At 44.7% G+C, this 14342-nt stretch overlaps 1 protein-coding gene across 2 annotated transcripts in view; it reads right to left on the minus strand.

The window, feature by feature from the left end:
- Positions 1-14337, minus strand: part of USP37 (ubiquitin specific peptidase 37) — a 46778-nt gene extending 32441 nt beyond the window's left edge. For both annotated transcript variants that reach the window (XM_090046146.1, XM_090046145.1), the window contains exons 1-8: positions 14229-14337; positions 12509-12714; positions 6781-6952; positions 6110-6210; positions 4433-4617; positions 4002-4076; positions 3271-3368; positions 1130-1214 (exon numbers count right to left, since the gene is read on the minus strand). In XM_090046146.1, the coding sequence (XP_089902272.1) occupies positions 1130-1214; positions 3271-3368; positions 4002-4076; positions 4433-4617; positions 6110-6210; positions 6781-6952; positions 12509-12664 (872 nt within the window). In that variant the 5' untranslated portion in view covers positions 12665-12714; positions 14229-14337. The remainder of the gene's footprint in view (positions 1-1129; positions 1215-3270; positions 3369-4001; positions 4077-4432; positions 4618-6109; positions 6211-6780; positions 6953-12508; positions 12715-14228) is intronic.
- Between the last annotated feature and the right edge of the window lie 5 nt (positions 14338-14342).

The following is a 14342-nucleotide window of genomic DNA, read 5'->3' on the forward strand; positions in this document are numbered from 1 at the left end:
TTCGACCGTGATCTAAAAATTTATGACTCTGCTGCCTCTGTGACCCTTTCAGCAAGTAACAAGGCCTCCATACCTCGGTTTCTCATCTCAAGAATGGGGACAGTACTTCCCTTCTTCCTGGCTTCTGTGTCTGCCCTATTAGCAAAAAAGGTAACTGGACTTGTGCTTAGCACAGGACTGCAAAACTGGATGCTGTTGAAACACTAGTCATTTGGTTATCATGATAGGAAGGATGAAGGGCTGATATGACTGTGCTGGGATTTTGAATATTTCAAGCCTAACACTTGGACTGCCAAACCATTTCACTTCCTTGCAAGTTTGCTCTGGATGTCAAATTCCTCCCAACCCTTGCAAACAATGAAGTAGAAGTGGGATCAAAGAAGCAAAATGCAGAAGGGGTACCCACATATTTCCACTGATAAACTAATTCCTCCAGCAGAGCTCCCCAACACAGTATATTGTACCCCTTACATCCTATGTGAAAAATCTTTAAACAAATAGGTTCAGAGATTTTAAGAAGTCTGCCTAGGCCACATTACATTAAGGTCCATGTGGTCTATGAGGTCTGCCATTTAGCCCTACTAGCCAGACGAGTGGCATGGGGTTGGTCTGTAGGCTGGACAGAGCCCCACGTGCCAGGATTGGCTCCTGGAACCCCAGTGCCACTGTGTCCCAGACCCCCCCCACCAGAAGTGGGCCTGGTGTTGCCTCCTCCTACACCAGGATTGGGCCCTAGGGCTGCCCCTCCATGCTGGGATTGGGTGCTGGGACCTGGTGCTACCCCACCCAACTTTGAATGTTGGGATCAGGTGCCTGATCCAACACAGTTGGCCCAGGGCTCTCCATAGGTCTGGAAATTCACTGCCCTGCTACAAAACCGCCAGATCTGTGAGGGGACCTGCAGGCTAGATGACAGTGTTGCAGGCCAGATCTGGCCCGCTGGTTTAGTATCCAACCATAGCAAGTTTTAGCACTTCTAGAGAGTCACTTGTATATTATTGTTAGGAAGAAAGACAGTTTTCACCTGTAGAATATATCTACTATTTGGGCATTATAATTTCTTGTGCATTTACCAAGATGCTGCAATGCAGCTCTGTGTCATTTGTATAAGTTACAAAGCCATGCCTACCTGTCCAGGTTGGAATTGCTAGTGGAGTAATCCTTTGATGAGGACCTACTACCATAGAAGGAAGATGACTGTAGTGGTAAAATCCCTTGAAGAACAGAAACAAACATGTCAGCTTGTTCTGAGAGGCTCTATTGTGCATGCTTGACTTGAGTAATGGAAATGAAAACCTTTAACATTTTTAAAAAATACTTAAGAGTCATTCTTTCCCCCACAGCTGCTTCATGACTTAAGTGTTAACTATTAATTACATGTAGTTTAGTATGTGTATTGAAATTCTAAAGCAAATAGGACTGGTACTGACACCTTGAAATCCCAGTTCTAATGGACAGCAGAATACAAAAAGGCTACTACAATGAAGAACAACTGAAATGGTGTAATGGACATCTGACTGCTGTTCAAGTTGGAGAAGACCATTCAGAGGAAAACTGCTGGTAGCTGTGATCTCCAACAGAGTTACAAATTTCCAAACACTTTGCAATGAAAATTCAAATCTCTCAATCCACTTTCCAACTAACAGTAAACAAATGTATATCTGGGGGCAAATGGGGTGGCAGGGGGAAGGTTTCTACATTATAAATGCAGTAGCACTGAAAGTGATGAATATTAAAAGATTCAAGTGAAAAAAACCACACTCTTGATGGGCTACAGGAAGATCTATTTAGATTGTAGATTAGGGTGGAAAGAGATATTGCCTTCCATTGCCTTTGTGCCACCATCAAAAAAATTTGTCGAGACACAAAGCAACAATAAATAGATGCCCATAACTTTTGGTATGCCACTGTGTGGCTGAGACAGGTTGCAATAAACTGGGTTGCTTAATTGTGGTGGACATACACTTGCTTTATGGCGAGCAAGTGTGAGCAGCTGGCGGTGCTTGCACTCTCCCGTTGCCTAGGGGCAGGTGCTCCCAGGCCCAGTCCCATACACCTGGGGAATTCTTGCTCAGGTTCAGGCCCCTCAAGTCCCAGGAGCCCCTGTCTGGCTTCCCCTGCTTCCAGAGACCTGCCCCCAGCAATATCCAGGGCACATCTTTGGAAGCAGGGAACACAACACCCACTGTCCTGATAGATCAGTGGGCTACATCTATGGCTAGCCTTATTCTTCACCCTTTATCACACCTGTAGGATTAAGTCCAAGATAAATGAACAATAGTATCAGGATGTTTGTGCTGCTGTTACCTCAGCCTTTAGATAAACAGAATTTCAGCTTCTCATTCTGATGCCTTTTAAAAGCCAAACTCTTCACAGTTAGATCACGTCTACCTCATTTGTTCCATCAGAGGAATATCTGCACAAGCCAAGCTACAAAGCTGTAGGTATTTCCGCTGTTAATTCTGCACCACTGTTCTTCACAAATCCAGAGGTCTAGGTTACACTCCTCTTTGTGAATCATAGTACTCAGTGTTCAGGACTGCAGAAGGACTACATTTGTTAGCCTTGGGGCTGCCTAATTAAGATTAAGACGTTCGCTATTCAAGTCACTGTAGTACATAGGATCATTTGCCATGAACCAGGCTCCTAAATCTGGCTGGGACTATACAAGCACCAACCAAAAAAGGCAATCCTCCACCCCAAAGAGTTTAGTGATGAAATAGAAGACAAGAACCCGCAGCTGGTCAGATAAATGGGAGTGGGGTGGAGGGGAGAGAAGGAAACAAATCAGACTACAGTGACAGACAATGGTGTCAGCACATCAGTGATATACAATGACAAGGTGTCTTGGTTTTCTGTAGGGATGGCAGCAAGGGGAGTGTTGAGGAGCATGAGGGAAGTTGTGGAATGTTTACCAGGTGTTCCACTAAAGTATGAGGGCTGTAAGGGGGAAAACATGAAGGCATTCAACAAGCGGACAAGCGGAGGCTGTCATTTGACTGACCAACGACACAAGTCAGCCACTCAATAGCCATTGAAACAAGAGGGACTGGCTACAAAGGGCTCTGAAAATGAAGGCAAGAAGCTTATGTTTGATGCAATACAGACAGGGAGCCAGTAGAGACTAAAAAAGAGAAGTGACCTAGTCAAAGTGATAGGCTGGGAAAACGATTTGCGGCAGCACTAAATGAATGTGAGCAGGATAAAATTGCACTAAAATTGCCAGGGCCAAGGAAAAGGCTACCTTTCAGATATGAAATGCTTGTTTACCTGACGTCCTGTTCTCCTCTGCTTGTTTCAGGCTCAGCTGCTTCTCTCGGCTACTACTTAAAAACTTCCAAGCTGGGTCAGTCATAGCTTTGTTATTACTAAAGGTAAAAGAGAGTTGAAGTCAGAGCAGCAGCGAGAAACCCAGGCATATTCTGGGTCAGGTTTGTGCTTTTCATATATTTTTAAATATTTAACTCTCATTGACTGTTAAAATGAACCATGGAGGAGGTGAACTGCAGCAGCTGCTAATTACACACGCCCCATCGCTATCATGTTACCCACACAGCTCTCAGCTCTGCTGTATGAAATGCCCTCCCTGCTCCTTGTGCTATGACTTTTTACAAGTCAAAGCTCAAGCTTGTCAAGCTACCCATTGCTTACCAAGTGCTACCCATTGCTTACCAAGTGCAGATTGCTACTGAACAGTGAAGACCTAGGTAATATTCAGTGTTCAACAGCATCATGGAAGATGTGTTCAGTTAGTGATCAACTTACACAGAAGTCAAACATACTAACTGTACATACCAAATTGCCTTAGACAAGGCTGAATTTCACAGCCTTACCCATTTTTCCAGATGTATAAAACATCAGCAGTTTTATGAGGCTAACTTCAAATATGGTGCCACCCTGACAAAGGGATTTATCTGGATACTTTTTTTAGCAAGCCCTCTCTTCATGGGGCAGTGGACAAGGGAAGAAAGAAGGCAAGTTGGACACTGGGAAGAACTTACGTTGAAGAATCATTCTCTTTAGGATAATCTTCATTCATCTCTGAACCAGAAGGCTGTGCTCTTTTCCTCTTTTCACTAATAGAGTGGGGGGAAAACATTTAAGGAACCAATACAAGATGGCAATCCTCTCTCCTCCACACACATGCCCTATGTATTCTCTGCACTTCCTACCAATGTGCCACAACATTCAGTTTTAAAATACAACATATAGAGAAGGATTTTGTGCACAAAGCTCTTTCAGGCTATTCCCAGAGCACAAATACCAGCAGCAGCCATAAGCTGGGAGACAAATTGCTGAACCTGCTTGCTAAGTTTATGGGGAAAAAATGAAAATGGCTGGTACGCACTTATATGTGCGGGACGTTAAGACAGTCCCTGGGACTAGTATCAAGTTTTGACGACTGCATGCAAAAAAGAATGTTAGCTCGTACCGATTTTCCAATAAACCTGCTCTGTGAGGCGTTGATGAGGTGGGAGATGCCGGAATGTTTACCCTGTTGCTGGGTGCTGCGCTTCCTGGGGAGCTCTTGACAGATGCCCTGCTGCCTGAAGTGCCCAGCATCTTCCGAAAGGAGTTTTCATCCTTGCTTTCCACAGTCACTCTCTTTGAAGGTGTCTGCAAAGTCCAAGGGAGCAAAACCCATCATCATCCAAAAGAACAGGACTTTACCTGTATTTTAGCATATTGTTTACATGCCCCCACCACTTTCAAACGGGGCACCTGAAAATAGACTGACGTAACAAGCAAGAACATGGACATTTCATGTTTCGCCTATTTAAAAAAAAAAAAAAAAAATCTAAAACCGCCAGACTGTGCCCACAAACAGAGTTCCCATGCCCCTCTAAACCAGGACCTCTTGAATATATATTAACAACATTTTTTACAGAAACAGGACACTGGCTTTTGTGGTCTCCTTGGCTTTCCCTGTGGCCGGTTCAGGTGCAACGTCTCGTGTTGTGTCAGGGGTGACAGTAGTTTTACAAAGAGTTTACATAATGGATTTGTACGGGGTAGTTTGCACAGGGCTGATCCTGCCTCAGACAGGGGTTTAGACTAGATGCCCCCCTTTCCAGCCCTGCTTCTCTATGATCCTATGACATCTACTCCCGTAGCCCTTTTCCCTCCCCCAATTTTTTCAGCTTCACTCTTGTTCCTTCTACAAAAGCCCTAAATTCTGTGGAACAGAAGCCTTGTCTCTGGTATTCCAGAGCACTTCTGGGGGCTCTTTAAGTGCTGCCAACCCCTGGCAGCTCCTTTCATGGCATTACATTTGATGTTTGCTTGGCAAAAAAAGCTGCAAGATGCTGCCCCAAAAGCATCTGTTCTGCTGTTGATTTGATTATATTTTACTTATTTAAAATTAATCTCAAAACATATTTCCATTAGAGGCTGCAAAAAAAAAAAAGGAGGGGGGGTGCATTGCCTTGGAACATTCGCAGTTACATAACTGAAAGCCGCTGGATACACAGCAAATCTTTTACTCAGTGACAAGCAAAGGAACCCACAAATACTGGCCTCAAGAAAAGCTGGTGTTAGCACAGGGAGGCTTAGACTTTATAACCTGAAAAGCCCAAGAAAATTATGGGTATTATATCATATTTTTCTGAAACCAGAAATTAATACTTTTAATGCAAAAGTCAGGCTGAAACCTGAGGATATATTAGCTGCAGATGTATATCTAGTCACAGATACAAATGTCACTCCCCTGTTGTGTGCAGACTCCGTATGAAAACTTCAATCAACTTTCAGAACTATCCACGACAGATCCTCAGGTATCTATTTCCCCCTTTACTTCCTTTCTAGGGCAGGCCCACATACTGTCCAACAAGGAATCACTGCTCCCTTTTCCAGGGTCAGCCAATAAATTTCCCTTAATACAGAAGATTTTTTCACAAACAAAAACCACATTATTCCCTCATACCTCTCCAAGGACTCAGGCAACAGCACACACCTCTATCCTAGCCCCTCTCAGTTCCAAAGGCTTTAAACAAATCTTAATTACCCGTCATGCTACTATATTATTAATCAAAAACTTAGAAGGAAAGGGCATGTGATTAAATGGAAGAGACAGGAAAAGACTTCAGTGAAATCAAATAGCTTAACAAACCTGGTTTTCGACATACGGAAACTGCCTGTTTGTTTCCTTCTGTTTTGTCCTGTTGCCCAGAATACCTCCAAAGCTACCAGATCCTTGAGAGGGTTTCACAGCTGACAATAAAAGCACACTCCATTTAACTTGGTTGCAATTTTGTGTCCTGCGACTTTATTATAATAAATATTTCAGCATCAGTTTTCAAAACATGCACCATATACATGCATAAAAACCAGAACCTATATGCAGCAGACAGTACAGTATCCAGAATATAAGAGCTTAAACAAAGCACATGCTTACAGATATTCCTCATACTGGTTCTGGTCTCCAAACACATCAATAAACTATTAACAGAAAAAGAAGAGACAAGGAGACTGTGCTTGTACAAGAAAACGGTAAGTTACAGGCAGGGATTTTTCAAATACCAACCTGTTTATGAAACAAATACAATTAATGTTATGTTCATATGCTGTCTAGCTTGTTGCACTAGGCAGAAAGATTCTACAGGGAAGTTATATAATGTCAAAGTACAGTTTGGCTTGCTGGACTGAAGGAAAGCACTCAAAAGCAAAAAATAATTAAGCTCCAGACAGATAAGAAAATGAAAAGGAAGGACAAAGTGGAACTGACACAAGCTCATTCAACATCTGCTGCTACTCAGGCTATTTGCAATGTTTTGGCCTTACCACCATGAACTCTGTCCTGAAGGATGGCATCTAGATACATCCTCATTTCATTTGCATCCTTAGATGGTACCTTATCAATTGTCAGGAAGCTGGCATCCTTTAGCGTTAGCATCAGGCAACACAGTTTTCCACCATTTTGTCTCAGGACCACAGTTTTAATGTTATGGCTTAACTAGAAAGAAAATAAAAGCGACTGTAAATGGGGATCAAAGAAATAACCATTTTAAAGCACCCTCATTTAGGAAAAAGAAAATCCCAAACCAGTTATCTTCTGCAAATGCACTTAAATACTAGTATTTTGTTTCCATTCCATTCTTGAACAAAGGTCAAATGCCCAAAATTAACACACTCGAGGTTCACAAAACTACAAGAACGCCACCATAACTCTGGCTACATAGCCTCTGCTTTCAAGCATTTAGTATTTTCTGAAGCATACTGTGCTGAAGTGAAATCTCTCACACTTGTTAACCTTGAACAAAAGAATGCCTGGTGCCATGCTGTTTAAAAGCAACTTTTCCCCCACGTCCCTCCAAAAACTCAGGCCTTAGCAAACTTTTACAGAACAAAATTCAGATCTGGAAAACGTCTCAATTTCCATTGGCCCTCAAGGACGACAAATTCCCAACTCCGTGGAAGAAATGTGGCTAGGAAGCATGAGAGTGTGGATGTGCATTCAGTAAATATTTGACTTGGTTTAATTCTTTTTTAAAGACGAAAAAAAGTAGCCGTGTTATGATCAAACATGCCTGTAATTCAAAAAGCATATCACTGCTCTAATTATTCCTCTGCTACTTTCTACTTTTTATACCTTAAGTTCCGAGTTACACTGAAAAAAAAATCATCTGTCTAGTAATTGTTCAGTTATATGTAGCTGGAGCTTAAATGTTTAAAACAGGTAAAGAAAGAAAGAAAGATTATTCATGGTCCTCAGGAACCATCAAACTTGTGCAATAGTTACCTAACTGAATGTTCCCATTTTAATTACCCTTATCCTTCCTCATTTCTTCCCTCTTTCTGTTACTCATTTAGTCTTGCCCTAGATTAAGGGCTTGCTTCACAATGTATTTAATAAAGTGTTTTCTTTGTGCATACATGGGGTCATTACAGAAGCAGGAAAAGGTTCCGAGTGCTCAAAAGCACCAGATCTATCTGCCATGTATTCTCTATTTGTACTGTACCTAACGCATTAGCCCCCTTACTCTGCTTTGGATACTATACTAGTACAAACAATATAAATGGTGATGTTAGGCTAATATAGAAGCATGCCTCAGACTGCAGCAAAAGTCTTACCATCCGAGACAGAAGTTGTTGCCTGTCTCTATCCAATAGAACTGTTTGATCTAGGAAGCTACAAGTGATAGAAACATGGTCCTGACCCCTTCTGATCATAAATTACATTAGTGCTCAGTTCATCAGATAAGGATGAATGCTTAAGGGGCAGGGCGAGGGAACTTATACTACATCCACTTTTTCCTGTGTCTTTAGTCCTTAGCTTTGAGAAGCCAATATAAGTAAAAACACAAGTCCATATATGAAGTATGAAATCCATGTCAGTCAGCAAGTGGGTTTTTTGACTGGTGAAATTACCCACCACCAATCTTTCCCAATTACCCAGTGCCCACTGAACTAAACATGTTCGGTCAGTAAGAATTCAAGAGGGTCTATAAACTTTCATTCTCTTCTAAAATAAACCCATCAGGGAACACTCTCCATCATGTCACCATCCAAGTCCAAACCTCCAGCTGAAAAACTCTAATGAGACAACAGTATTTATTATCCACCACATTATGCATTTGTTTGCCATGCCTTATTTCAACTAGATTGTAAGGCCTTCATGGCACTTTCCTACTGTGTTCCCATATAGCACCTAACCCAAACAAGTTTTTAAGCAGTAGTGTAACATAAGGAGTTTGAAGAGCTGCTAGCATCTGGAAAGACAAGGTTCTTTAGGTAAACATGATATCTTAGACCAACTAAACAGTTGGAAAAATTATTCTTTGCAACCAACTATTTAGTTGGTCTAAAAAAGATTATCACATTTACCTAAAGAACCTTGTCTGCCTATGTCTTTAGACCAACACGGCTACAACCAACAACTCTACAGCATCTAGAAAGATTTTCTTCATTTCTTCTAGAAGTTGACCAACTAATTCTATGATGAATTTGAAATGGAATATGAAAAAGGGTTGACACTTCTGCCAAAGCCTTGTGTAAGAGGAACCACTACTCACTGCATCACCTGACTGTTGAGAATTTAGCCACATACATTTTAAATCACCACCGCAACAGCTTTCTGTCACTTGCAATAGATAAGGCGTTCAGCACTGTTTATCTACGTTTTTATATCAAAACATTCAGAACACATTGACAGCACAGGACAGAGTCTAGAGAGCAAGCACGTAACAAGGCTGATAAAAGGCTTAGAAAGTAAGTCACATGAGGAGAGGCTGGAGCGGCACATGTTCAGTTTGTGGAAAAGGAGACATGACAGCAGCCTTCAACTACTTGAAGGGCTGCCATAAAGAAGAGGGAAAGCTTCTTTTTTCTTTTGCTGTAGAGGGGAGGATGCAGACCCATGGATTGAAGTTGCAGCAAAGTCTGTTTAGATTAGATCTCAGGATCTCACCACTACACACTGGGAAGGAGAGGATCACTGGAGGGTTCAAGGAAAGGCTGGATGTGCACTGGGTGGGGAGGATCTAGGTGCAGCAATGCCTGTCTCTGCTGTGAGGGTGCTCCAGGCTGCTGGGCTTTGCTGGTTGCTCACGCCCCCCCCAAAAAACTTTCTGCTGCACGTGTCATAGATTTCATAGACATTAGAGCTCGAAGGGACCTCGGAAGATCGAGTCCAGCCCCCTGCCCAAAGGGCAGGAAGTCAGCTGGGGTCATAGGATCCCAGCAAGATAAGCATCCAATTTGCTCTTGAAGGTGTTCAATGTAGGTGCTTGAACCACCTCCGATGGCAGGCTGTTCCAGACCTTAGGGGCTCAGACAGTAAAGAAATTCTTCCTTATGTTCAGCCTGAAGCGGTCTTGTAGTAGTTTATGACCGTTCGACTTAGTCATCCCTTGGGGCACCCTGATAAACAAACATTCCCTCAGATCCTGGTGGTCACCCCTGATAAACTTATAGGTGGCCATCAGATCACGCCCGAGCCTACACTTTTCCAGGCTAGAGTCCCATGGCTCTCAGCCTGTTGTCATAAGGTCTGTTTTCCTGACCTCTGATCATGTGCATGGCTCTTCTCTGGACTCTCTCAAGCTTCTCCACATCCTTTTTGAATTGTGGAGCCCAAAAACTGGACGCAGTACTCCAGCTGCAGCCTCACCAAGGCCGAGTACAAGGGGAGAATAACATCCCGGGATTTGCTTGAGAAGTATCTATGGATACAAGTCAGCGTTTTGGTCGCTTTACTAGCCACAGCATCGCATTGCAGGCTCATGTTCATCTTGTGGTCAATGATGACCCCAAAGGCTCTGCTAAGCCTATAAGGATGCTGTAGGTTTTTCCTCCCAAAGTGGAGGACATTGCATTTTTCTGTGGTTCTTGTCCGCCCATTTGCTGAGCTTGTCCAGGTCAGCCTGGATCACCTGCCTGTCTTCTGGTGTGGATGCTTTGCTCCAAAGTTTGGCGTCATCGGTGAACCTGGCCAGTCTGCTTCTGACTCCAATATCCACATCATTAATGAAGATGTTGAACAATACGGGTCCAAGGATAGAGCCTTGGGGAACCCCACTGGTCACAGGACACCAAGATGAGTGACTGCCATCAATTACTACCCTCTGGGTCCAACCACGGAGCCAATTTGCCAGCCAGTGGATCATGGTGGACCCAAGGCCACAACTGGCCAGTTTTGCCAAGAGGTGATCATGGGATACCAGATCAAAGGCTTTTTTGGAGTCAAGATACATGACATCAATCTCTTCTCCCTTGTCCAGGTGATAGGTCACCTGGTCGTAGAAGGAAATGAGATTAGTCAAGCAAGAACTACCCGCAAGAAACCCGTGCTGGCTATCCCTTAGGATGCTGGCATCGGCCAGTCCATTAAGGATGGCCTCTTTAATAAACTTTTCTAAGATCTTCCCTGGGATAGAAGTCAGGCTGATGGGCCTATAGTTAGCTGGATCCACTTTCCTCCCTTTCTTGAAGATAGGCACCACACACTGGCCTTCTTCCAGTCTTCGGGCACTACACTAGAGCGCCACGAGTTTTCAGTGGCTTTTTAAGCCTCCCTTCATGGCACTGGGTGTTGGCTGCAAGCCAGGCTGGAGATGGGGATTGGGCTGTGCCAATGCTCCTGCTAGGACTTCAAGCCTGAGGTTCCTGCTTCCTGTCTCTCTCCCCCCACTCAGGGTCAGACCAACACCATATCTGGGGTCAGGAAGGAATTTACTCCCTGGTTGGACTGGGGCTGGGGGTGGGGAAGGGTGTTAGCCTTCCTCTGTAGCAGGAGGATGTGGTCTTCTTTCTGGGATCTCTTGAGCATATATTAACAATCTTTTATAGAAGCAGGCTGCTAGCGGTCATAGTTTCCTTGCTTCACCCATGGCAGGTTTGGGTGTGACGTCAGGTGTTGTGTCGGGGTGACAATAGTTTTACAAAGAGTTTAGATCATGAATTGTACAGGATGGTTGGGATAGGGATGATCCTGCCTCAGGAAGTAGGTTGGACTAGATGACCTGGGAAGGCCCCTTGCAGCCCTACTTCCACCCTCTATGATTTCTACAACAGGTAGTTTAATCTTCCCATCAATTAAGCCAAAATCTCTGCCAGCAGTGCGGTAGCTTGCTGTGCATCTAGGAAAACAGATGCAACAGGTACTTCCTGAACCAGTAAATCCTCCTAATCCATTCAAAGTACCACCACTCCCCAAGACTCATGAGGTCAGAAGGACCTTACCAAGTACACAGTAATACTTAAAGTGCAATTCTGGGTGGTTCTTCCCTTATCTTACATGGGTCCAATCTATTATAGCAATTCCCAAGAGCTTTTAATGCTCTTTCCTTCAATTCTTTGTCTGTTTGGGATTTTTAGCCAGTACAGGCTCTAAAGAGTTTACAATCTTCTCACATAAGCTGGACAAAATGTATTTAGGGCACCACTGCATTAAAAATAATAATTAAGAGGAATAAAAGGCAAATGAAAGAAGGAAAAATAAGGTTGAATATTGGAAGAGATTTCCTGATGGCAAGCACTCACAAATTTCCAAAGAGAGATGGTGCAAGTCACACTGCTTGGAGCATTTAAAACCTAGACAAGCCAACACTTTGAAGAAGAGCCTCACACCAGTAAGCAGAAAGACTACTGGTAGATCCACACTGGAGTTTTTCAGCATTTCAACTGGGAAAAGCACCAGAATAGAAAAGGCCCTGAGGTGCCAGTAGACTTTCATCTCAATTGTGTAAGTGTATCAAGTGAAAGGGTTTGGATTTCCAACAAGCTGAGAGGCCAGATGCTACACAGCTCTGTCTTTTTTTCGTGGTTTCTAGGTCTCATTTCTTCCCAATTAATAGTGCGCTCCCTGCCTGGTATGGCAGTTCACCTACCAGAACATCTGAATAATTTACAGCAGGGTTAGACAAAAGGATTAGTGTGCTGGAAATAAGGAACAAGAAACAGTCTCAGAGGGAAGTCTGTGTGATACTTAATAGTCTCAGAGAGGACAGCTGGTCACAAAAGGGCACAATCTATGCACAGCTCAGACAAAAAGCCTTGATAGTTGGTGTACCTGAAATGTCTTTGGAATTCCTCCAACATTGTAGTGAACCACTAGACTCACTTTGTTGTCCTTCTCCACTATTTCAAAGCTTCCTTCTTTCCATTTTGTAATCCCAGTCTGCATACTACGCATCCGGACGGGGCCGTGTACCTTCAGCGGAGCCATGCTGTCTTGCTATTAACTTACAAGAGATTGTGTTGGCCCCACCTTGAAACCTGTTCGAAAGAGACGTACAATTGGCAAATAAAAATAGCTGTGGAAGTGTTAAAAAAAAAAAAAAAAAAAGCAGCAGCATTTTTGGGAGGTACAGCAATAAACCAATTGCATGTTATTATTTCAGGATATCTGGACTACAAAAAAATCCCAATTTATTTTCAGAGCATTAATTATTTTACTCTCTCAAGATAAGCTGCACCGAACAGTGTTGAATAGACACCAAAAAATCAAACTTTGAAAAACCTCTGTGAAGACCCTACAAATTTTCCAAACAAACCTGATTTTGGCTGAGACCAAATAAGTAACAAGAAAGTTTTCAAGGAAATCTATACCTGCAACTTCTGCAAAGTCCTGGTAAATTTACACAACAACCATCTTTTCAGGAACACCTCTCCTCTTAAAGGACAAAAGTCACGCCATCATCTATTCATATTATCGTGACCCCTATCTCCTCTACCAGCTGCACCGCGCACCTCTCTCGCACACTGCTCTTGCTATGATCGGGATAACACCCAGCACTGCGGGATGCCCGGCAACGCAGGTTATGAACAAAATGTGAAGAGTGCCGTTATTGTGCCAATATTCTACGACCTCACAGAGGAATGACCTGGACTGATCCAGCCCCAAGCTCGCTCCTGCCCAGGGCAGGGGGTCGGACTCGGTGGTCTACTGAGGTCCCTTCTGACCCTAACTACTATGAAACTATGGAAAAAAAAGGGAAGTGCTTCCCAAGGGAACCCACACATAATCCCAAACGTAACCATTAGGATGTTATTCTGCGTTAAAACCCAAGGACGCCCGTTAAAACCCAAGGACGCCAACAGTGCCGGGACACCAGGACAGCTAATTGGTTTAATGGAGCAGCCGGGCTCCAGAAATTTTTAAAAAACGAGGGGGGACCCTTTCGCTCTTGCTCATCGGTAGCGACCGACTCGCCTCGATGCCCCTGGAACGTGCCCGGTCTCGAACTCTGTCCACGGTGGCTGCCCGGGAACAAGACAAAATTGTTTAGCTGGCATTAAATGGGAGGGAGGTGCATACACGAGGGGGCTGCACCCTCCCACATCAAAGGGGAGGCGGGGGCGCACCCTCCCGTACTAAAGGGGAGGGGGGACGCACCGAACAGAAGAGGAAAGGGGAGGGGGGAGCAGCGAAGGGACGGGCGCAGCAAGCGCGGTCGTCTGCAGGCCGGGTCAGGGACGGGGTATGAGGGCCGCGGTCGGGCAGCGTCGGCGGTGGGCAGGGAGCAGAAAGCGGTGCGGCAGACCGGGCAGGGAGCACAGCAGTGAACTGGGCAGGGGAAGGGGATCGGAGGAGCATTCGGGGAGGATTAGGCCCATTTTAGAGACGAGAGTACTGAGGCACGCAACAGGCAGGGCCTGCACGTCCGTCCCCCCCCGAACCCACCGCCGCGGCCCCGTGTTTGCTGCTCCTCCCCGCAGGGCGGGGGGGGGGGGGTGCTTCCCGCACCGGGGGAAGCACCCCCCTCCCCCGCGAGACGGCCCCCCCATACCTGCGCGCGGCGGCGGCTCCTGAGGGGGTGGGGGGAGGGCTGAAGGCAAATGGCGGGAACCGGGCGGCAGCGTGAGGCCACACGCACGGCGTGTCGACGTCACCGCGCCACCTC

The sequence above is a fragment of the Crocodylus siamensis genome, chromosome 4 (assembly GCF_052110815.1).
Source record: "Crocodylus siamensis isolate JL-2025a chromosome 4, ASM5211081v1, whole genome shotgun sequence".
NCBI lineage: Eukaryota > Metazoa > Chordata > Crocodylia > Crocodylidae > Crocodylus > Crocodylus siamensis.